The 23,773-nt window shown below is 47.7% G+C and overlaps 1 protein-coding gene across 5 annotated transcripts; it reads left to right on the top strand.

Annotated features, from left to right (window-relative positions):
• Positions 1-49: 49 nt before the first annotated feature.
• Positions 50-23,535, top strand: bcorl1 (BCL6 corepressor-like 1). Of its 5 annotated transcripts, XM_029847243.1 has the most exons (14): positions 5,949-6,276; positions 8,890-9,039; positions 9,120-9,377; positions 11,282-11,366; positions 11,464-13,920; positions 14,115-14,244; positions 14,367-14,822; positions 17,211-17,398; positions 17,603-17,863; positions 17,997-18,163; positions 19,264-19,409; positions 20,369-20,446; positions 21,169-21,337; positions 21,921-23,535. In XM_029847243.1, the coding sequence occupies exons 4-14, from the start codon at positions 11,361-11,363 to the stop codon at positions 22,273-22,275; spliced, it is 4,413 nt and encodes a 1,470-aa protein (XP_029703103.1). In that variant the 5' UTR covers positions 5,949-6,276; positions 8,890-9,039; positions 9,120-9,377; positions 11,282-11,360; the 3' UTR covers positions 22,276-23,535. The 5 variants fall into 5 exon arrangements, with proteins under 5 accessions (XP_029703105.1, XP_029703106.1, XP_029703103.1 ...); XM_029847246.1 differs by lacking the exon at positions 9,120-9,377 and having other exon boundaries at positions 5,948-6,276; positions 14,118-14,244; XM_029847242.1 differs by lacking the exon at positions 9,120-9,377.
• Positions 23,536-23,773: the final 238 nt, after the last annotated feature.

Genomic DNA, 23,773 nt, shown 5'->3' with positions numbered 1-23,773 from the left:
TGTGTAATGAAGTCCGAACCAGCTGGTTTTATTTCCAGTAGTAGATAAACGTTGAACCCGCTGACATTCAGCGGTCATATGTTGGTGTGTACCGAATACTGATATTGTTCGGCTCCAGACCTTCCAGAGGTTCCCTCATTTAGGACAGTAACGCAGCGAGGCGTCGCTAACCGTATGGCCATTGCTATTCTGAGTCGATCTCTCCCGGGACGTTTTGCCTTCGAGGCCGCTGAGACGGAGCGGTAGTTAGCCATGATAGATCATCCCGGTAGCTGTCTGCTCCGCGCTACATCCCAACTGGAATGACCACGCTGGGAGAGACGCCTCTTTGGACGATCGCCGTGGAGAGGAGCACGTTTGATACGTGGACTATCCAGCTAACCAGGAACCAAGTATGTGACCCAAAAAACTTGATTCTAGCAGTGAATCTCTCTGGATGCCCTTTCTATAGCACCCATCTCATACATGACAATAGGCAGTAAACTCGGGACGTATGTGCAACGCCGAGGGAAGTGTTTTGCGTTTGGTGTTTATATTACAAGGGGCATATATTGCGCCTCAGGTCCCTACACCAGTCGGGATGTATAGTCCAGGCTAAAGCACAAGTCGTAGACGGATGTAAACTTTTCTTTCCCTGATGAAAAGTTGCAGCCGATTGACACCTATTTTAACTCGGGAGGAGCAACTCACTGGAAAATGATATGTGGGATGTGCACCTTGAACATCACATCCCTTATAATTTTATCCTAGGCTTTGTGAAAAGTGCATGTGCATTCTGAGTTATCTCTGTCTAGATAGATAGATAGATAGATAGATAGATAGATAGATAGATAGATAGATAGATAGATAGATAGCTAGCACTGAATGGAGAGAGTGTGGGGATGAACTCTATGGTGAACACATGGCAACTTGACTGTTTATTCTCAATAATCCTGTCTCAGATGTTGTCAGTCGAATTATTATACATGCATGTGATAACAAGAACTATTAATTTACCATGTTGTCGGTATATGGAAGATAGAATGAGCAATTTAATTAAACCACGGCACACCCAAGTGAGGCTGAACATTCAGTTTAGCAAGTGCAGATAAAATTCTGCAAAATTTGCCACCAGCTTGCACGGAGCATACAGATATCTGAAAACATGTCCTCATCCTGCTCCCTTACAGTGGCTGTCAGGGAACAAAATGATATTTTCTCATACAGAGGTTTGCTGCAGTAGATGTATTTAGAATTTAGGAATGAATACCATAAGCTAAAATTAGATTAACAAATACTAGTTTGTATTTGTGTTTTTTAGAGAAAGTTACACATTGGAACTTTACTTAGATTAGAATCTCATCATGTAAATAATCATCTGGACTATAAAATATCTAAAATGGGCTAAATACAATAGCCCAAAGCTAGGTTTGATGTTGTCAAACATCTTAAAGCTATTTAATTTTCAATTGCAGTGTTTGCTGTTTGAATCCCTGCAAAAATTAATTGGCTGTGACCTTAAAGATTTTTTTTGTCTCTTATTATCTCGGTTATTAATAAACCTTTAATTAAACGGATAAGGAGTAAAGTCTAATAAACATAAACAGCGTTGCTATAATGTAAAACAGAGTCTATTTCAACTTTGAATCTTCAATTATCGACGCTTGGTGGGACAATAACGCATCAGCGATGATTAGAATAGAGAGCATTATTAAACTTGAGACAGGCTATAAAAGGATCGTGGTTGATTTTGACTCCTGTATTTGATGGATTGTTTGTTTGATGATGAGGTTTTGATGCCCCACTTCTAACCTTGACCACATCCCTAACAGCGACATCTGCCTACGTTTCAGCGTAATAATGTGTCGCTAATGGCAACACCTGCATTTAAAGTTAAACCTAAATAGCATGTTTGAATCCTCGGCCGACACCTTCGTTTTTGATAAGTTAGGGGTGCCAACATGCTATCGAAAAAAACAGAGGCCATTACACAGTTAAAAAGTGTTGTAGAACTCCATTTCTCACAGCTGCAATCTTGAGTTGATTGTGTTTGGAGGAGCCGTCAGTGGGAGGAACTAGTTCTCCCCCCCAGTTTCTACCACTGGAAGATCAGGTCGCTATCAGTGGTAACTTCAGTTCTGACTCTGCAGTCAGCCATTGTGACTAAATTATAGTTTAACAGTGTGGCTTCCAAAACCGAAGTTGATGTCAGTTTAACAAGGCCCACTATTTGCTGGTACATGCCCATGGGTGGTTTCAAGTGCCTGTTCTTGCTCACACTTGTGATTTCAATAATTCTGCAGGTGCTTGCACAGCGTGCACCATCAATCTCAGTCAAAACGGAATATCTACCTCGGTGACAGCCACACTAATAAAAAATCTTATTAGAAACAACTTCAGATACTCCTTTTTTGGTTTGAAATAGGCACAAAACAAGGTGTTCTCTTTCTCTGTATAAAGCTTTTTAGTCAATGATTCCAGGGTTGCCTATTCTTGCAGGTTGTTGTCAATACTTACCGCAGTACTGCAGCAACAAAATCAGGATTACACAAGTTTATCAGCAATACTTACAGCATTCCGGATAAGGAATCTGCTTTGGTGAGGTCGGTTTCTTTGGTGGCAAATGCTGTAATTCCCTCTGTTTGAGATATTTGGTCTGTTGAATGTATCTTTAGGGAAAATCTCGAGTTAGTTTCTAGCGTTGCCTTTTGAGCCACATTGAGCCTCACTTCACCTCCTGTCAAGTGGAAATAAGGAGGCTGTTTGTCTTCATCCTCTGAAAAATTTACTGCAGAACACTAGCATTCACTTGGAAGTAGACACTTAAAGGTGTGTTTGTGTGTATATCTTTTATCAACCAGAAAATTGATGGTATAGAGGGACTGGTGCTGAAAAGAAATCCAGCACTATTTTCTGGTAAATACACCAACCAGGAATAACAATATGAACACATGACGAATATTTTGTTGGTCCCACTTCTGCTGCCAAAACACCGCTGGCCTGTGGAGGCATGGGCTAGAGCCCTGAAGGTGTGCTGTGGTGTCTGGCATCAATATGTCAGTTCCAGGTTCTGTAAGCAGAAAGGTGTCGTTCCAGCGTATCCCACAGATTGATATCTCGAACTCGTGCTCTTCAAACCTTACCTGAACCGTATTTGTTTTGCAGTAGGGTGCGTTATCCTGCTGGAACAGACCACAGCCATCCGGGGATATTGTTTCCAGGAAAGGGTGTACAGGGTTTACAAAAGTGCTTTGGGAGGTGGGACGTCTCAAAGTAGCATCCTCACGAATGGTAGGACCCAGGGTTTCTTCGCAGAACATTGCCCGAAGAATCACAGTGGCTCTACCGGCTTGTTTTCTTCCCATAGTGCATCCTGGTGCCATGTGTTTCCCAGGTTAGCCACACCCATGCACCAGGTGATCCATGTGATGTACGTGCCCATTGTTGGCAATCCTAGCGGTGGACAGGAGCCCACATGCCCCCTCCCCTGTCTGGTCTGCCTCTGTGCAGCCTCATACCCAACAAGTTAGGATGGACCGACAGCTTTCCATCAGAAGCAGGTTCTGCTTCTCCAACAGTTTGAGCCACCATAGCTTATGTGCTTAACTCTCCCGGTGTGAATCCATAAGAGGCTGCTGCCCATGACCCGACCCTGTGGTCACTTAGTGTCCACCTTTGATAGACACTAACCTCTGCAGGCTGGGAAGACCCCACCAGAGCAGCAGTGTTGTTGATGCTGTGACCCAGTCGCTCAGCCTTCTAAACTGGGCCCTGGTCACACTCACTCAAATCTGTTTGCAAAGCCCCCCTATTTTCCTGCATGTTGCACACTCTGACAGGAACCTGTTTGTTTGCTGTCTGATACATCCCAGCTGGGCGGTGGTCTTACGTTCTGACACCAGTGGAAGCCAGTCTCCAGCGCGGGAGATATTGCAGGGGTGACTTTAAACAGCACTGGTGTCTAGCATTATGACTTCAGGGACGATGGGACACCGCCAACATGCCACTGGGAGGGAAAAGAACACCAAACTGCAGTTCACATTTTACTCTAAAATGAGGACTTTAGCTGACCAAAATTCAGCAGTGGTGGCTCTTTTTTAGTATTTCATTTAATTGGTGTAAGATCAAGTCAGGCTCTAATGAAAGTTTCTGTTTAATGGTTTTATTCAATTCAGTAGCCTGGGGTAGAATGAAAGATTCAGTGTTATACATATATAGATGTTTAGGTTGTTTTTATTATGTGTAATCCACCGCGCCACAGGGAGTAATCATAGTGGTATATATACATGAAGTGGAGAAAAAAAGTGATGTTGGAGGCAGACACCAGAAGGTTAGTGCCATGCTTTTGCTGTCCAGGATAATAATAGACAAACACTGTTAATATCACACGTAAAATATCTATAGGAGAATAAATAGGCCCATGTTGACCAATATCATAATTTAATTAATAATAATTACATTTTGCTTTTGAATTAAATACCCATTGCAACACTGCTGGCAAATTTGCCTGTAAAGAGTGGACATCAATCTCAAACTTGTGATGGCTGTGTGCCTTTAACACTACTGTTATTTAAATTTTTCTGTTCAGGGTCATAAAAGGGGTTTTTTGTTGATCAGCCTCAGAGGGCTCATGAAACTGCCCAGACACTAGATAGTTTTAGTCCTCTTTTGTGCCTGTGTGAAACTTGGAAGGGTCACATTAGTCAAAGAATGATGCTTTCTATGTTGGGAATTTTTCTGGAGATAAGACGGAATCTTTTCTGTCCTGTGCCTCTACTGGTACTGGTCATGGTTCCATCATAAACACATGTCCAGGTAGCCATGACATTTTTCACCCTCACACCATTCGTCCAGCATCCATCAGGATGTTTATCTGCATGACAAATTATGTCAACTATTGCTTTTAAATGCAAAATTAAATATAGCAGCTGTTACAACCCTCAGACGTACACAACCACAACCATGTTTAATTTAAAAACGTAACTGTAGTGTGCAGGAAGCTGCTAGAACATGAATTAGGACAGTCTATTGAGAAGCTAAGTTTACTTCCTGTTTATGAAGGGAGCTGAATATTCACGCTAGTGTTTATCCCTGCATGTGATAATGCTAAAAACAGGTTTTTAGGTCATTTTTGAGCATGAGTATAAACCGCCATTGATCAGAAAATCACATTGTCATATCAACAGTCACCATCAAAACCTGTTTGGTTTAACAGTTCAGCACTTCCTTTAAAGGATCTCGCGAATGCCTTTTTATATTTCAGCTGCAGTTCTGAGTAGAAAAATAAAATCAGATGGAAATTCATGTAAGCTCCGTGTCGAGTTCTCTGTGCACAGCATTCTCCTGATATTTTGATGGTTTGTTTACTTTTTCTAAACCCAAAAACAATTCCCAATCAGCTATTTTAAAGGTCTATGGAAATACTGAAATGAAAGTTATTTGCAATATTTGATTTCTTTTATTTTTTGTGTGATATAACGATGATGATGCTGCTTTTAAGCCATCAAGACTGTCCTTGTAAGCACTGATTGAAGTGTTGCCATTGTCTTTGCTAAGACTGAAGAAGTACAGGCGAATAAAGTTACCGGAGCGGTTAAAGTCGAATATGAGGCATGAATATCACAATATGTGGCCGATGCTTGAGCATATTGGAAGACTGGCTGATCATATCATTGTCATTGTGGCAGGTACATTTGCTTTCTTGCTTATGTCTATGTCCTAGTCAGCTGCTGCAGCCTGACATACCTGTTTTGTAGGTGGCATTAATAGACTGGTTAAACACTTAAACACCGACATGCATGGTTTTGTGGAAGGTTTAATGGTGAAAAATAAGCGCTTCTGACACTGTGGCGTTTTGGCAAACAGTAATTTTCAGTGCGGCGCTGCGCATATCATTAGTGTCCCGTGAAATTGAGCGCAGCGGTTCCCCTTTTCATGCCCAAAATTTGGTTTAAATGTCGGGGGGGGGGGGAGGCATCTCGGAAGGAGTGCTTGGGTGCCTCATGCGAAGCCCCCCGTGCAATTAAGAGATCCAAACCCACCGAGCACCAGCGTTTGTTATTCACCTGTAGGGCTTCTCCCGGCGCTAGGACCCAGGGTGCGCGATTTTCATCTCCAGCTGCTGCAGACCGAAAACTGGCAATAAGGGAAGATCGCGAGGACAAGCCAAAATTGCAGACTGTATTCATTGTACTTCGGAATCACATCTCTGGCCCCGCACGGACGTCTCCGCGTAGACAACAATAGCTTGTTGCGCTGTGTGCAGGCTTTGTGGCTGGAAACGGCTCGGAGCGCAAGGTAAGACGGCGCAATACCATGAGATTACTAATAACAAAGGCGTTACGGGCGAGCAGGGGGCATTAAAGGGGGCATTGCACGGCGCTGTGGAGGGCGAGTCAAAACTCTGTCAAACTTTGACCTGGATATTGGTATTTTTCACGCCGTCGGCGTCTTGCTGGAAGCGCAGTCGCGGCGTCGTCTCGCTGTTATCCCACGACATTATGTAGACTCGCAGATACGTACAGTCAAGTTGTGTATGCGGTGACACGGGACTCAGGTCTGCTGTCCGTGCGTGCGTGGATGCGGTGTATCCAGCGGCTGACACGATAACTAAGTGATGCGTTTAAATTTCGGATAGCAACGAACCGGGAGCTGGACGAGGCATCGGGCCAACCATTAACCTGACAAACATGAACATCACCCTCCACAGTTTCTGTGGTCGGCGACCAGCCTCCCCTCGGTTGTTGTGGAATATTTCCTTAGTTTAGTCAAGATGGAAGGATAAAGCCGCCGGTTTCCACTCAGCGTTCCCCTCATGTCTCGACATCCAGTGTTGGTCAGGTGAACCGCGAACTTAAACGGGACATCCTCATCGCCGTAAACCATGGCGGCCTAAATAGGGTCGATAATCTCCGATATGACTCAGATGGATGGACCATGTGTGTCCCCTTTGAAGACGGCATTCTTTAGAAAATAAATAATTAAGGCCCACGCAATAAATAGCGTGTCTTCGTGTAAGCCACGGCGGAGCGTGCGTGTAGCATCAGTCGATTTCTAAATGCACGTCTGATAAGTTTTTTTCGTGGACGTGTTTAATCCTATAGCGCGATACATCCGCCGCGGAGTGTGCGAACTAATTGGCGGAGCAGCCGAACACTACCGGGATGGCTCTCCAGCGGCGGCGGAGGTCTCCGGGTTACCCCGGCTCAGACGCGGCGCGATGGATCAGCTGCCCGGGCTGCGATCCTCCGTCACACCGACACGGTTCCGTTCCTCTTTCTGCCAGCGAGCGACGTTCGATCCGTTTGGTCATCTTGTCAACGCTCCGCTCGCAGCCATTACTGCGCGAGAGTCGAAGGGCACGTTCGAAGCTCTCGCACGCGGAGCAGCTCCGCGAGACCGGATACTCTGGGCTCGCGGACCGACAGGACGGCTGACCCCGCATGGTAGTCAGCACACACGCCGTGTGTTAGCCTGTGTGTGTGTGTGTGTGTGTGTGTGTGTGTGTGTGTGTGCGCGCACACTATTATTTCCTCATCCCCACAAATGTTGAGAAAAGTACGAAATTGTTGGTCTCGTCTAAACCGCAGGCCCAAAGTTTCAGGTTTGACAAGTGGCCTAATAACAACAGGGTAACAAGACGATCGGGGCTTCCCCCAGAAAGGAACGAAAAGTGGTATAAATGTTAATATTTATGTCTAAAAGTGATGCCTCTGCCTGTGCGTCGGGCGAATCTGCAGCGTCAGGTTTCACAGTTTGCTTCTCCCACGAACGCAAAAAAGGGTGTTCATTGAAGGTTATTCTTTTAAAAATGCTGCAGGTTCCAATCATATCCGCGAGGTTTTAATTGCAGCTCAGTGCGAGTCCATTTATGTGTGTGAGAGAGATGAAGCCTGGGGTGACCATGACAGGAAATATGATTTGGACATTTTGACACGGCACTTTTTGCTTGTAATCCTGGTTTGTATTATCAGTAACCCATGGTGTCTGTCAGATCCATCATCCCAGTACGCTCCTGTTGGATCCAAGCAGGAAAGTTGTGATTGTATTATGTCTGCATTTGGGCTCTATTTGTTTAATGAATCTCTTGTAATTTTGCCTTTGATTTTCTGGGGATATGGTCAAATGTAGAAATGGTCATATGTCCCATCGTCACATATCTGAGATGGACTTTTATAGGAGTCATTTTGTGTTTGCACAACTCCCCCCCCCCACCACCACCACCCCAGTTTTCAACACTGGCAACTCCAGCTGTACGACATCAGCACAAGTTACCAAAAAGTGAAAGATAACGTGTCTGGCATATTTCAAAAGAATGGACAAAAGGAGCAGGAAAGGCCTGCGAGCCTGCCCCCTCACATCCCCTCCGAGCCGCATCAGTCTGCCTACAGCATGCAACTGGAGCGCCTCCAGCCCCAGACTCTTGCTTCCTCGCATTAATTCCCCTGAAACAGCCCCAAACATCTCCCACTTGTTTTTTTCTAAAAGAATTTGACAGCTGAGTTGAGCGGCATCCCCCGCTGCCCTCGCCCTGATCACTGACCTGGCCGCCTCCAAGGGCGCGCAGAGCCCGCTGAGTGATCGCGGGACCGCGCTTTGCTCTAAAACGCAGTTTGTGACTTCGTTACTCTGATAAACCCCTTCAGTTTAGCGCACCGTTGGTCGCGACAGACCATTCCCCTTGAGCGGCTGGAGCTCGCGTTGCATGCCGGTACCTGCAGTCCGCACCCCTCCCAGGCTCTCCAGCGTCTGATCCTGGGCGTGGATAGCCGAGCACTACATCTCCCATGCTGTCACCGAGCACCCTCCTGCCCCTCTTTCCTCTCTCTCTCCTCTCTCTCCCTCCGGAGTAGCGAACGCAACGGACTGTCTTGACCACCCCCCCGCCCTCCCCTCCTCCTCTCTTCCCAGTCTCCCTCCCTCCCTCCCTATCCCCCACACTTTTTAGAACCAAAAACCGTCGAGATTAGTGAGCAGCCACGGACGGCGGAGGCGAAAGGCTGGACACGACCGCGCACGAGTCGTGCCTGCGCGTCGTTCACATGCCATCTGGACGAGCGGGTTCGTAACTGTTTGTGTCATTAGACATCTCTTCTCCCCCCCCCCTCGCTCATTAGCTCGGGAATTATTGAATATTTCAGGGACAAGAGAGTGCTCGGGAGGGGGTGGTAACGGAGGAGACGCGGCGGGTCGACAGGGGTTCGGCGAAGGCGTTTCAGCACGGAGGGGTTGAGTCGGTCTAGCGGAGGGCCGATACGAGAGCCGGGAGCACTTCACATCGGGTCGACCGGGGAGAGATAATAGTAGCCCGCCTCAACGCGGAGAGCACCGGGAGCAGCGCGGAGGGTTCCGGGGAGAGTCTGCTGCGCAGGGAGCTGGGGAATCCACCCGCGGTGCTGGTCAGTGTAGTTAAATATATTGTTTGCCCTCTTTTTTTTCTGGGCTGTTCCAGCAGCGCAGTCCTGTGTATCAAGTTGTCACCCACCCCTCTGGTAGCCGGCCACTTTTTTTTTTTTTTTTTTTTTGTATTTGCGAATAAGTCACCGCAGCTCAGTTGCGCGCAATCAGCGGGGGCAATGGGTGATTTGTCTGTGAAAAATAAATAGAACTGAGAGGCAGTGTTACTTTGTTGGCTGTTTGTGTTATTTAGGAGTTTGTTGGGGGTCTCTCGCTCCTTGTTTACTTACCTTATCGGGCGGAGATGTGTCACATTGTGTCCGAATACGACGCAGCCAGAGGGTGGGGGCATCTTCCCTGTCACTTGGCCTTGTGTATCCAAATCTTGTCCCTTCGGCAGGACTCATTTCAGTCCTCCTCGGGGACTAGATCATGGTTGATTCCGTTCGGATGGAGCGATCACCTGGGATCCAGTTGTCTTCTCCTCGCTGCTCGCCATCCTCGGCGACAGCGACCTGGAGCTCTCCGGAGTTTTTCCCCATGCTGATATTTACATCAGCGACCCGACGTTGTTGTTCGGGGAGACACAATGGGACGTCGTGCGTGTGATCCTTTTCGTGCACTTTTCGGATATGACAAATGAGACGTCTTGTGGCATCGGCTGGACGCCCTGCAAGCCGGGTCCAAGTAGGCAGCTGGGGAATAATTGCATCTCTTTTTCCTCCTCATTCTTCTCTCTTTCCTCTCAAAGGTAATGTCAAGCCTGACTTTGTTTTGTCTGCGGAGTGTTGCCCACGGCCTGCGCGCACGCCGCCGCCGCATGTATTTGCTGGCCTACATCGGAGCGGAAGAATTCAAACGTTGTTGCGGAATGGAGCGCGTAACGATCGCAGCACAAAGACAAACTGTAGCTGTGAGCAACTGTTGTACGGCCGTGAATCCAGACCCTCCTTGCACCGAGCGCAGCGTGCGTCGCTGGATTCCTTTCAGCTTCGCGGATCCCGGCAGAGATCGTGCGTGTCAGTCATTGTGTGCGTCGTTCACGCTGGGTTTCATCGAACCCAAGGTGAAACCTTTTCACGTTCTTCCAAAGCGCTGGCAGATGTTCGGTCTTTATTGTCATCAGCGTTATTATTTGTTGTTGTGATTATTATTAATGAAGCTTCCATTGACTCTGCTGTGGCTTCACCACCAACATACAGCACATTGGTGCTGCCACTCGCTAATAATAGATCATTTAAGCCGTCACAGCCAATTCTCTCCTAGTTTGTGGAAGTGGAATAGCAGAACCTGTGGCTGGGTGGGTGTCAGACCGTATGGCATCTCTCTTTTCCTCCTCATATCTACAGTCACAGGGGGCATGCCACAACAGAAATAGCAGGCGGATTCAACGTAATGGTGAACCAAAATCTGCGTCACTAGTGTCTAATTGTCTCCTCGGAACACGTCCTGTTGCATGTTGTAGTTTTATTTGCTCCTGTTTTTGTGGCTGCGCTATTCTGTCTGAGGCTTTGAAAAGGATCTACTGCGCGGACCAAACCAGGACAGTTGAAAGCAGCATGTCGCTGGGACCTCTGCATGAGGCTCATAATCCTTCCATGTCCGCAGATTTTCCCATTAAGGCAGAAGAAAATACTCGTGTCTGTGTGCTCGTGCCGTGTGTGCGTAAACCACTGATACAACAGCCATGACAGTTTACAGTTTTTCCCCCCTCCCCATTTGCCTCCCAGCTCTGAGGAAATTGTAACACAGCTATGCTTCAAGTCCATCTCAAACACAGGAAGTTTTCAGTTTCCCAATATCGCTAGCTCTGAATCACTTGCTGCTGTGCAGAAAGGCTTTTACTTTTTTCATTAGAGGGTAAATGAAACCGCATTAAAGGTGATCTTTCTTGTGTGTCCCTCAGCACATCGCTGCATTTCACACGAAACGATCACCTGAAGGTCTCGGCTGCTCCCAAGGCATGTTGTAGCGAAGAAACACCTATGCAGGTAATCTGATTTCCCATTATCGTCATTATTGTGCTTATTCCAGGATGAAGGGAATTGTTTACTTGAACTGACACCGGCAACCTGTCTGATTCCGCAGGTGGATCCTACACTAATGAATGTAGCGGATGGAGGCGCGGTGAAGAGAGAGATCTGTGCTCCCAGTAAAACATCCGCGAGTATGGTGGGAAATCCCCCCCAAACGCTACCCCCCGAGTTTAGAGGAGATGTTACCCTCAGTCAGCAAAACAAGACCGCTCAAGCGAAAGACTGTAAGACCATGAAAGCTTGCGTGGACTCGAGCAACTGCAACAGCAGCCCCGATCGTTCCCCAGCGCAGCAGCTCAGCAACGCGGCCGCTTCCGGCCCGGCCGTCGCCGGCTCGGAGAAGAGAGCGGACAAGAAGGCGGAGCTCCCTAAACTCAAGTCCGAGGGCGCTGGCGTTTTCCCGACCCCTCAGTGGTCGAGCGGTACAAAGGCCAGCAGGGACGAGCCGCTCAAAGCCTGTCACAGCAACGCGGCTTCCGGTAAACAAGCGCACCCGCAAACACAACCCGCGCAAAGCGTCCCGCCCGGGTTCCAGTGCCCCGCCGTGTTTAAACCCGTCCAGCCGGTTGCCTTTCTGCCTTCTGCGAATTTTTCCTCCTCGCTTTGTAAAATCACCCTTCCACCAGCATTGGGCGACATCGCGGCCTTGAGGGACGCCGTGGCAAATCAGTGTCAGAAGGAAATTCAGCCTCAGAGCTCAGGTGTCCGGGGGGCACCTCTCATGCGGACCTATCCCTATTCCTTCTCTGTGGGCCGGACTCCGCCTGCGGAGAAAAAAACTGGCATATCCGCCTCGAAACTTAAATCGAACCATTCTACAAACAAGAACGGCAAATCTGCAGAACAGCACAAGTCTCTAGCCTCGGTGGTAGCGTCTCCAGCTATCGCGCTACCATTGCAGCACCCGACATTAACGTCTGCGGCACCCACCTGTTATACACTGTCTCCAACTGCTGCCATTTGTTGCGGCTCGGCGCTGGCCAGCATCACGTCCCAGAGCAGACTGCTTAACCATGCGGAGAAGGGCAACAGCACAGAAAAGACGCCCATGAGCTCTTTTAAAGCACCCCCATCTGCTGCGGAGGACCACAAAGTTAGTTCTGCAGAGCCGAGAGACGTGCCTCTTGATTTATCTGCAAAATCGAAACGTCCAAAATGCATTAACGAGCCAGCGGTTCACAACGAGTCGAATCAGAGGGATTTTACTACCTCCAAGAGGACTGTAGCATATAGCTCAGCAGCAGGGCAATACCCTGTCCTGCCCAACACACACAGAAATGGAGCTCAAAAGCCGGCAATTAGGCCTCAGAATCACCAGGTCTCGGAATCCAAAGCGACCTGGGGTAAAGGGCTGCCGCAAGATCCGATAAAAAGCATCCCGGGAACATATGTGGGCGTAGCTAGCCCCATACTGGCGTCTACACTGCGGGGCAAAGATGGGAAAGGGACATTCGCGGATGAGTTCCAGAGTTTTGCAAAGCAGGAGTTTATATCCATAATTGACCAAGGAGAACATCTGGCCTCAGGGGGAAAGAAGCCATCTTGTTTGATGAAGGGCAGTCAGCATGCTCATAGCAATAAGCATGTGAAAAACACCAGCCTGAGTGAGAACTGCCCCACTAAGGGAGCTAATACTCAGATTCAGAAATCTGGACCTGGCAGAGCCGCTCATGTCAATCCAGCCTGGCAACAGCTACCTAATCTTCCACACCAAGCAGGGAAAAACACACAAGGTTCTCCGAACAACAAGTGCGCCGCCGCGACGGAAGGCTCCAAATTTGCCCATCACAGTCCATCCAAACCCGAGGACGACAAATGGGACAGAGTCAAGTCCCCCCTTTCCAACCTGGCGTCCATCGTAAAGCAGCAAGCCATTGAAACGAGTGAGGGCAATGCTCAGTCCTCGCCTTTGACACCAAAAGACGACGTCCTGAATCCATTAACGGGGAGCCAAGACACCCAGCCTAAGCAGCCGTCAGTGCTGAAATGCCCCCCGTACTGGTCTGTGGAGAAATGGGGCGCTGCGCCGTCTCAAGCGGATTCGACTCAAGCCGCGAAGAGACACGAGAAGGCCAACCACGCTGAGCTGGTGAAGAACAACACGGATTTAAGCACGGTTCAGAGGGAACACGCGGGCCACTGTCATCTATTTGCGGGCAACGCATCAACAAACGGCAACAGGAAGGAGAGCAAGCTAGCCCAGGTGTTGGAGGGGGACGTGCTAAAGGCAGAAAGTGGGGCACCAGACAGTCCTCCCGCCGACAAATTGGAAGGCATGGTCGCATCTATTCTTGCAGGCCAGTGCGCCGCTGGAAGTGACAGGTTTGAGAAGCAAACAAACGGTACCAAAGAAGAGTCCCCGACCAAAGCAAAAGCTGCCGCTGTCAAACAAAGGAAAACCACCTCCAAGCCAGCGAAGGAGAAATCACCAATGGGCTCATTAAAGAAGGCTGCGGCGAGAAAGAGCGACACAGAAAAAACTCCAATCACAGGGTCCTGCCAAAAGGAGGTAAATGACTTATCTGTGCGTGTCGGTTTTACTGCAGGGTACCGTTAATATTGTCTTTGGTTTAGAAACTTTATCTGCAAAGAACTTCCTCTCATACATTCGGCGACTAATTATGAAAGTCCGTCGCCGTAATGTTTAATCGATAGCAGCCAGCACAGCGTTGTCCATCAAAGCAGGTGTTTACTGTGTTTCAGCAGAAGAAACAAAACGCATCAGCAGCGGAGCAGAGACGGTGCGCCGGACCCGTCGCTCCACAGGGTAAAGGGTCCGTTCCTGGGGACAGGACCGCTCCCATCAAGATGGAACAGAACCATAACAGAGCAGGTAAAGGCTGGTCTTTATTACCCTGTGACGTCCAATCTGGACACTTTTAGTGACCGGAGTGGTCCAAGATGTTTGTTTTTATGACGCTCTTATGTTTAAATGTTATTCGGAATTTGTTCCAGATGAAGGCAGACGTCAGCAGACTGCCGAGACTCCGGCGTTCCACAGCTGCTCCGCCGCAGGAGAGACGGACGCGTCCGACAGCCCCTTCCCGAGGCTGAGAAGAGGACGGCGGCGAGCGGACGAGGCCCGACTCGACCTCTGGGGCTTTGCCACGCCTTCCCCCCCAACCCCGCCAGTGCCTACTCCGCCATCCTCCCCACCACCCGTTCTGAATTCCGCCCAACCTGCCCGCCGTCCAAGAGGGAGGCCTCGGTCGACCCCGCTGCCAGAGCGAGCGTCTCGGGGCAAGGACAGGACGGCCTCGGAGGCCGAGACGCCCGCCCACGTGAAACGTCAGAGGTGTCGAAGCAGGAAGTATCAGACGGGGGAGTATATCACAGAGAAAGTTAAACTGGAAGACGCGGCGCACCTGGAGGACTCGGACCCCCTCCGACAGCACAGCGAAACACCAGCAGGTAGGCGGCTTTTCCTCCGGTTTCTCCAGTCAGGGTTTCGCTCTAGAGGCCACATTTCAGGCCAGATTGCGGTTGTTTGTTGCACACATGCTCTGATTGCGTATTCATAGTTCTCACTCCGCAATGCTGAATCAAAATGAAAGATATTTGAGACGATAAACACACGTGCATCCCCGAAGTCATGTTCAGGAACTTGAAACTCAGTTCAAGCTGTGTGTGGCGGCCTTTTAAAGGCCGTCACACACCAGCCCAGCAGCCATCTGGCCTCTTCTGGAGCCACTAAGCCATGTCAGCTTTGGGTGTCCTGCACCAGTCACCTGCCGGCTTTAATTGACATTCGCCATTAGAAGGTTGTTCTCTCCAACCTGCCGATTCAGGACTGGTGTGTGAGGGAGCTCTCGTTGCACTCTGCTCTCATCAGCCCTCATGTTGGGATTCTTCATATGAATCTGTGCAAATTTCAGATGGTTTTGCAAAGTTGTGAATAAAATGAGGGATCCCAAGAGACTGCACATCCACTTTCCCTCCTCCGCTGGATTTCCTTTAGCCATTGTCTGTGACTCAGCTCTCTTTTTGGGCGTGTTAGAGTTCATTTTTGTAAGAAAAGCAAGGTAAAATCATCTTTGTCTGAGTTTTTGCTTGTTTGAGTCCGTCAGTATTCGTAGGCCGTCACGGCCCCTGCAGCTCTGGTTCGTTCCTGCAGCGCTTACATACATGATCTTGGATCAAATTTACACCTTTTACACTCTCACATCAGAATTCTTGTTGGCTTGGCTCTGTGCATGCATATTGTGCTGACATCACCAGTTAGCACCAGCAGCTAAGTGAAAGGGGGGAAAAAAATTGGCTAGCAGCTAGCAACAGCTGCTAATGGAGCAGAAGTGAGGCATCTGGCGTGTTCTTTCTTCTGGACCTAGAACTGACCAACTGCTTTTCGTTGTCTAAAGTGAAGTCCCGAGCTTATCTTTACTGGCAGGTTTAACAAAACATCTAGGTTGCAAATGCAAGCGATATAACGTGTCTGTGCAGTTTCAGAGGACAAACATGAAAGAAGGAAAAGAAGGAAGTTTCCACCTGAAGTAAATGAACAATGCTTTGATGATAAAGATAAGATACATTTATTATACAGCACTTGTGCTCAATAGTATCCCAATTAAGAGGAGCATAATAAGCCTCCAGGAGTTATTAACTGTTGACGGTCACTCATGTTTTGCGTTTAATTGGCAGCTATATTTGATTGATTGAAGATTCTGACTGAGGCTGTTTGCGTTCGTAAAGGTTTTGGCCATCGTTTAGGTTGTTTAAAGCTGCTGGGTGTGTCAGTCAGACACTGGTTGGTTTTCTCATCGTCCCCTGTTGATTTATTATCCAGGATTATGATAGCATGCATGAATTAATTATAGAGGAATTTGTTAACATCCCAGCTGAAGCTGTTGTTAAAATATATCTGAAACTTCCTGTTGGTGCTTTTGGAAAACTCTCAGTGTGAAGACTATTATTTCTTCCTTATTGTGTCCTCAATATTCCGATGTTTAACAACATTTGGGATTTATAAATTGATTTCACAATGCTGATTGCCTCAGTTCAGTTATTCGGTTGAACTTTAGCATATATTCAGGCAGCATACGTGAGTAAAAATGGAAGATCTACAAATGGCTATGAAGCACAAAAGATAAGGATTACACAACAAGTTGTTTACTTTATGGGAAATTTCCCAACAAACATTTGATTGTTCAAACATTGAGCTGTGATTAGTCTTAGGATGATTTTATTGCTTTTCTCTATTTTCTTTGTCAGCATCTGTAAAGAAACGGTGCTAATTTCCCACGGCGGGTATCAACCGGCGCCGTTGCAGCCGGTCGTTTCACAGACGGAACCATTATTCAGAGCACCGTGACAATAATGAGATAATCCAGCATAATTCACCAAGGAGTACAGAAGTTTGAAGAATGGGGCCTGTTTGACTGTAACTCGCCCTTTCTCGGCTGCCGGCGGTCCTGAAGGAGCGACCCTGTGGCTTTTGGTCCATCTCTTTTATGATGAAAGCTGTTGGGCTTCTTCACCCAAGAAATATGTGCCCATGTTAGAGCTTAGGAACATTTTTGCACAGCTTCAGGAACATTTTTAACACCCTTCTTCTGCTAATTATTCCTGATATGCGAACCGTGTTTTATTCACATCTGTTACCTGTTGGTGTGATAATGTATGCATCCTATATGTTTCTGTGTTAGAGCAGGCCCAGGGCTGCAAAGGCAGAATAGATTGGCTCATAATTGCCAGTGGCAGCTCCAGGACATCATAAATGCAATAAGTGGTGCTGAAAGATCAATAACGTTTGTGGCGTTTCACTGACGTCCACGCACCGTAACCCCCATCCCATCATTACAGAGCGACAGGCGGCTCAGTGTCCGAGTCCCAAGGCTCCCGGTTCAGACCCCCCTCCCCGACGACCCTCGCTCACCCGCTCGGGATCGGTCCGCTATCACGACAGCGAGGTGTCTCCAGAGGGCGGCGACAAACCTTCAGGGAAGAGAAAATTCAAAAGCAAACACTTATGTGACCACGGCGACCAGAAGGTACCTTTATGTTTACTTATGGACGTCCCAAAGCGTGTGGGCTTTTCTCTACCAATTTATTGACCTACTGTGCCCCCCTGTGGTTAAAAAAAAAGGCTTTATTTTGTCACAAAACCGTCGGTATGTTTTCATGCTGGGCAAGTTTGCTTCAGGCGTTTTACATGAGCTCCACGCAGCTCTCTAATTAGGAAATCTATATTTCAGACGGGCAGACGCAGCGGTTTGGGTAAGCGAGGTGCCTCTGTTGCTCTGGAAGATGACAGTGATGCGAAAAGAACGGCCAGCCCTTCGCCCGCTCCCAAAAGTTTGCCGTCATCTCTCGCCGGTAAGAGAGGCTCTTCGGGAAGAAGCAGCAATGCGGAGTCTCCACCCAAAAAGCCCATCCCCCCAGAGGTCCGGCGGCTGATCGTCAACAAGAACGCCGGGGAGACCCTGCTGCAGCGAGCCGCGCGGCTGGGCTATCAGGTAACCACGGTTACATGTGTCAGCGTTGGTGGGAGCTGCTGAGCACGAAACGCCATGTCTGTTTGACTTTGACGGCACCCCCCCCCCTCTCCCTCCCTCCCTCCTCCCTCCCTCCCTTCCTCCTCCCCTGCAGGATGTGGTTCTGTACTGTCTGGAGAAGGATGTCAGGGAGGTCAATCGGCGTGATAATGCCGGTTACACAGCCCTCCACGAGGCGTCCTCTCGAGGCTGGACCCAGATCGTCCAGATGCTGCTGAAACACGGCGCAGACGTCAACTGCAGCGCCCAGGACGGAACGCGGTCAGTCTTTTGCGATCGCCGAAACCTCGGTGGTGCATTTCAACGTGCCGCTTTTTAAAGCGACCTTTGAAAAGCAGCTGGTGCAACAGGATAATCTAATCGGCAAAGTCTTCTGAGCGGCTGTCGGGAGCCGCCTGTCTATGCGTATTGAGCTCCAGATTTATTGAGCTGATGAGCATTTCGACAAAATGTTCATGGAGTGAACAGGTTTTAGGAGCATGTAATCAATGCTGTTAGCCTGGTGGGCTATGGGGGATGGGGATGGGGGGGTCATCATTGACTGTTAAAATCATGATGCTCAGCAGCTGATGGAGGTTTTGGGTTCATGTTTTACACCAAGAGTCCAGGTGATTCCTTAAAGTCTGTTTATTGCAGCTCTCCTGATGTTAGAAAGGTTGCAAAGGTCACTTCTAACCTGTATTTGAAGCATTTCCCACACATCCAGGAGCTTTTATCACCATGGTTTTGTTTACTCAGGTAAAAACAAACCCTGTGGTTTCTGTTTCAGGGCCACCTGAACTGTGCTAAAATGGGGCTGATGATGTATGGGGGAGGGTTAAGGCGCCCCGGTGCTCATCCTCCAGCTTCTAATTAATCTTAGCGGAGATTTTTCACTTCCACGAATCTGTTTCAGCCCGTGTCCGACATTTAGCTCCACCGACTCGCCGACCTTTCTTCCACGGACTCGCTTCAATGTGCCGACTCAGCGTCGCGCTGATTTTCTCCCTCCTCATCTCTCAGCTTCTCCCCTTCTGCTCCATTTTCTGAACGATCAGAACGCAAAGTTGAAGCTCGTAGCAATGAAACGTTGCCTGGATATGTGCTGCACCAATCAGCGTTCTTCAGCCCCTCACTCACTCCAGGGGATCTGGTTAAACTTATCCAGGTTGTTCAAAATGGCGCCATAGAAATAGAAAGCTCTACGGGGCTGAATTTTAAGTGACCCTTTCGGGTTTCCTGTTATAGAAACGATCTCAAGTTCAACAGCATAAAACTCCACCGAAGAAGAGACCGGCGGCGTCACTCTGGCACAGGTCACGTCTTTATGTGCTTCCAGATCAGCTGACCTTTAGACCACATTGTCTTTTTCCTTTGGTCAGGCCTCTCCACGACGCAGTGGCGAGCGACAACCTGCCAATAGTCTGGCTGCTCCTGAACCACGGCGCAGACCCCACTCTGGCCACCTACTCCGGACAGACGCCGGTCAAACTGGCTCAGAGTCCCACCATGAAGACCTTCCTCACAGGTAGCCACAGGTTCCTCCCTCTTCATCGGCAAAAAAACCAAAAAGTTCTGTAAAAAAAAAAGAAATCCCGGTGGCACGAGGCTGTAAAATGAGCAATAGAACATTGTGCCCCATCTGCGGAGCTTATTAGCGCTAGCAGAGGAATAAGGGTCACATTAACGCTGCGCTCTGCAGATGCAGTGATTGTTTGGAGTGACGTGAAGGATGAATCTCAGAGTAATAAAGAATAAACTCCTATTCACGCAGGATCAAGGGGCCCGTCTTCAGGAGCCCTTCTCAGATTGCCTAATTTGTCTTTTCAATGCACCGGGAGGTTTCATCTAGACCTGAGCTCCAGCTCCACGTGGCTGAACTCCTGCAGGTGCTCTCCTAAATGACAGCGGCGCGGCGAAAGATGAAGCCAAAGCCTGCTTCCGTGTTCAGAGTTGCTCGGCTGAAGAAAGCAGGAAAGGTCCCCACGACGTCTCGTCTACTTTCGCTGCAGCCTTTCAAAAAAATAAGGGGTTTCACTTTAGGAAACGTCGGAGCAGTGGATCGCAGTCATAATAGGATTTGGTCAGTTATTGATCACTAAAAACAGGGGTGTTTAAAGGCAAGGGCCTCGGATGTGCCCCCCCTGTGGCGCTCCGGCCCCGCTACCCGAGTCAGGCGACGTGATAAATTGCACGTCTTCTGCAGCTTCCTGAGAAACTTGTGATATGAGCGGCTCACTCCTGCTTATCACCGTGAAGCAGAGGGAAGCTGAGCGTCGTAGGGACGGCGCGTTTTCGGCTTTATTTTCCGCATTCTCCTCGCTGTCGATAACCGGTTTTAATGATCTCGCTTCGGGCTTTCCGCAGCTGAAGTATTGATATTTACGCGCATGCATCATTTAAATCATACGAGCACAAAAGCGGCCGTATGTACCTGGTGTTTTCTCTGTAACTTTGCTGAAACTGAAACACACTGTTCCATTCTAGAATATTTCACAGACCTGGAAGGCCGCAAGGAGCAGGATCCCAGTTTACACTGGGATTTCTACAGCAGCTCTCTTTTTGGTAAGAATCCTTCGTGCACGTGAAACCTCTGGGCTGATCCTCCACCAAATCTTGGACTGACGTTTGTAAAGTTTGTGGCGGAAAATAATTAATTTTCCAGCGGGGAAAAGAATGAATTAGACTTGATGGAGGGGGGAAAAAAGAAATAAGGCTTATAAAGAATCATCGAAGTGATGGAAGACAGTTAATTGTGTCTCACTGCAATAATGATTCCTTTCTTTTTTTTTTTTTTTACTCCTAATTCATCAAATCTTATGTCATCATCAAAATGACCAAGTATTTTCTAGGCAGTAATATCATAGAAAATACAAGTTTGACGTTTGGATCCATGAGTTTGTTTTTTCCTCCAATTTTTTCTTGATTAATTTGGATGTGCATATACAGTATGTCAAAGATTTCACTGTAAAATCTTATCACGCCATTAAATCTTATTCAAGTGTGATATTACACTTTACCCCAGCATACGTGTTACTACATTGATTAATATTCTAATAATATACCCATACTGTAATCTTACTTTTTGCCCTTCTCAAGATGCTTTGGTTTTTTTTCTTCTGCTTGGTTAAAACACCAAGAGTGAATTAATTATGCTTAGTTAATTTTAGGCTGTGATTAAAGATTGCCCTCTCCGTCAGAGGTGCGTTATAGGGGCTGTGTGCAGTTTGTCCGCTAGAGGGCGCCATGTCCTCGTCATTAACAGTCTGCTCGCCTTGTCCTCGCAGAGACCGATCAGGAGGCCTGCTGGGACTTCCTGCTGTCTGATGAGGGTCAGGAGATGCAGGAGAACGATACTGGAAAGACTGAGGACGCAGATAAAGACTGTCTCGTCTTTGAGTTGTCATCAGAGCCTCTTTTACCCTGCTATCACGTTCAGGTGTCTTTAGCCCAGGGGTGAGTTTTATCCAAAAAGGAACTAATGATATTAAGTCTGGAAGAAAGACGCAGTGAAGGATAGCCCTGCTGTGCATGTTAATCATGGTTCTGCTGAGCTCAAGCAAGATTAAACTGTGAATTCTTGAGCGATCTCCATGCTGTAGCTGCTGGATTATTAGTCTTTATATGAATTCACTGTTTCTGTTCTGATACTGCTGCTGACAATATCCTGACTCTTCAGACCCTTTTCACCACGGTGTCGCCTCCCCACTACCCACATCTATACATCAGGATCACTTTAGATGTCACACCATTAGAGTCCTTCAACCAAGCTCTAATCCCAGATATCTAAGGACGCTGTCTCAGGCCCTTTCTTAGCCTGTAAAGCACAGGATCCATGCTATTTTTATCTATATCACATGCTTTGGTTGTCATTTATAGATCGTTTCACAGTCTTGGCGGAGATGATGTATGGTCGAGGTGTTTATTTGAGCCATTCCTGGTCTATTTTAATATCTCTGGCAACCATATCACCACTACATGTGCTCCTCACCAGGATGCTGGGAACTCGTCGCTAATATCGCCCATCTTTCTCCTGCAGCTTTTGCAACTGGTTCCTGCTGATGGACGTCCTGAAGCGGCTCAAGATGTCTGCACGCATCTTTCGGGCTCGTTACCCGCACTTGGAAGTGGTGAGCTTGCTGCGCACCGAGCTCTGGGCGCAGGTGTCGGTCAGCCAGGTCAGCACCGCTTTGGCTTCCCCTCACAAAGGCAAGAAGGAGGAGGAGGAGGAGGAGGAGGAAGAAGAGGAGGGGGAGCAGGAGCTGGTAGAACTGGTGCGATGTGTGCCGGAGCTCCAGAGACTGCTGGGCTCCTCTATTCACATCCTGCAGGAGGAGGAGGAGGAGGAGGAGGAGGAAACGCAGAGGAAGGCGGGGAGAGCCCGCAGCCGATAGCCTCCCCTCTGCAGCGCAGCGCTTTGAAGGCAGAGCTGGAAGGAAGCCGCTCCGTCCATTGTGACGAGGCCGTGGGCTTGATTTCCAGCTCCAGCCACGCCGACACCCGCACGGTCACCTTCACCTCAGATAAAAGGTGGCGATAGCGACCACAGAGACATGCACACGGACGTGTTCAGTGCTGGAAAGCAGCTTTCAGGTTCCTATCTATAGGTATATTTGAATAAATCAGAACAAACTTTTTTATTGATTATGTATGTACATGGTAGTGTATATGTATATCTTGCCATCAGGGTTATATAATTGTGTTCTCGTGGCAAAGGACAGATGACGTTCAGGAGTTTTTGTTGGAGATTGTTCCTGAGGGAAAGCGATATAATTTTTTTTGGAATGGGAGCTAATCCAAGGCTTTTATCTTGGTGAACTCTTGCGTAAAGCTAAGAGGCTTAAGTCAGGGATGCCATTGGCCCAGATGGTTTCTCTGTCGATGTGAGAGACCCGGAGACCCGCAGAGAGGAGCTCACGGCACACAACACTCGCATACAGTCGTCCACTGACAAGAATCTAGTTTCTATATATTTTTTCTCCAGCTTTTCGGTCTTTTTCACCACAGGATGGACCTAATAGCAGCATTTCCTTCACTTTATCACGTTTCTGGACCTCCAGGTCGAAGAGTTTACATGACTGGACTGAAGAAGTGTTCTCCACTCCTACAAAATAATCCAGAATCCTGGATAGAAGCTCTGAACCACCTCTGAGTCGCCCTCTTTACTGCAGCCATGACTGGCCCCCGCGTCCAGCCCCGAGTGCTTTGTGTTGCAGTGTTGCATTTACACTGTTTGTTGTGCTTAATTTAATAGTCATTTAATATATTTGATCTCTTGTGTATCTGAAGCTTATATATTGAAAAAAAAAAATCCTTTGTATGGTTGGTGCTTCATTTAGAAAATGTACGGATTATCCCTTTATTATTGAGATTTTTTTTCCCCCCTCCCTCATTCAGAATCAGTGTTTCAGAAAAGCTAAAGTACAGTTTTATTGTACTGGTGCTACAACAGATTTTGTGTTGACAATCAATGATGTCTTGGTTTGAAGTCACAAACTAATAAAAACTATTTAAGATGAAAAAGTGTAAAGAAGAGTATAGTGGAAGAAACTGGCAGACAACACGGAGTGGAAGACGCGTGTGAGATGTGAGAGAGCCTTTAATTTGATTCTTTTAGAGGAGATCAAGAAGAATAAAGCATGACTGTAATCAGAGTTTTACCTCTGTTCATTATTATTATTATTATATGGGAAAAGCTGCAACTTCTACACACTTTTACTACACTAAAGGAGTATAAACTAGAGTATTGAGTTCCTTTGCTTATTAATTATGCTTTTATTACAGCATTTAAAAGAGGAGAAGCTACAATACCTTGTTAAGTATATTGTCACACATTTAGATATGGTTTCTTGCAACCACACTTTGGATTTTTTGGAAATTAATTCTTTTTCA

This window comes from Takifugu rubripes, chromosome 14 (genome assembly GCF_901000725.2).
Source record: "Takifugu rubripes chromosome 14, fTakRub1.2, whole genome shotgun sequence".
In the NCBI taxonomy this organism is placed as follows: Eukaryota; Metazoa; Chordata; class Actinopteri; order Tetraodontiformes; family Tetraodontidae; genus Takifugu; species Takifugu rubripes.
Note: the sequence above shows the minus strand (reverse complement) of the source record. Positions and strands in the feature narration are given on the sequence as shown.

Excerpts from the sequence above, each read along its gene's own strand:
- bcorl1 (XM_029847245.1), top strand. Across the intron at positions 13,921-14,114 it reads CAGGGTCCTGCCAAAAGGAG|CAGAAGAAACAAAACGCATC; the intron begins GTAAATGACTTA and ends ACTGTGTTTCAG. Across the intron at positions 14,823-17,210 it reads GCACAGCGAAACACCAGCAG|AGCGACAGGCGGCTCAGTGT; the intron begins GTAGGCGGCTTT and ends CCATCATTACAG.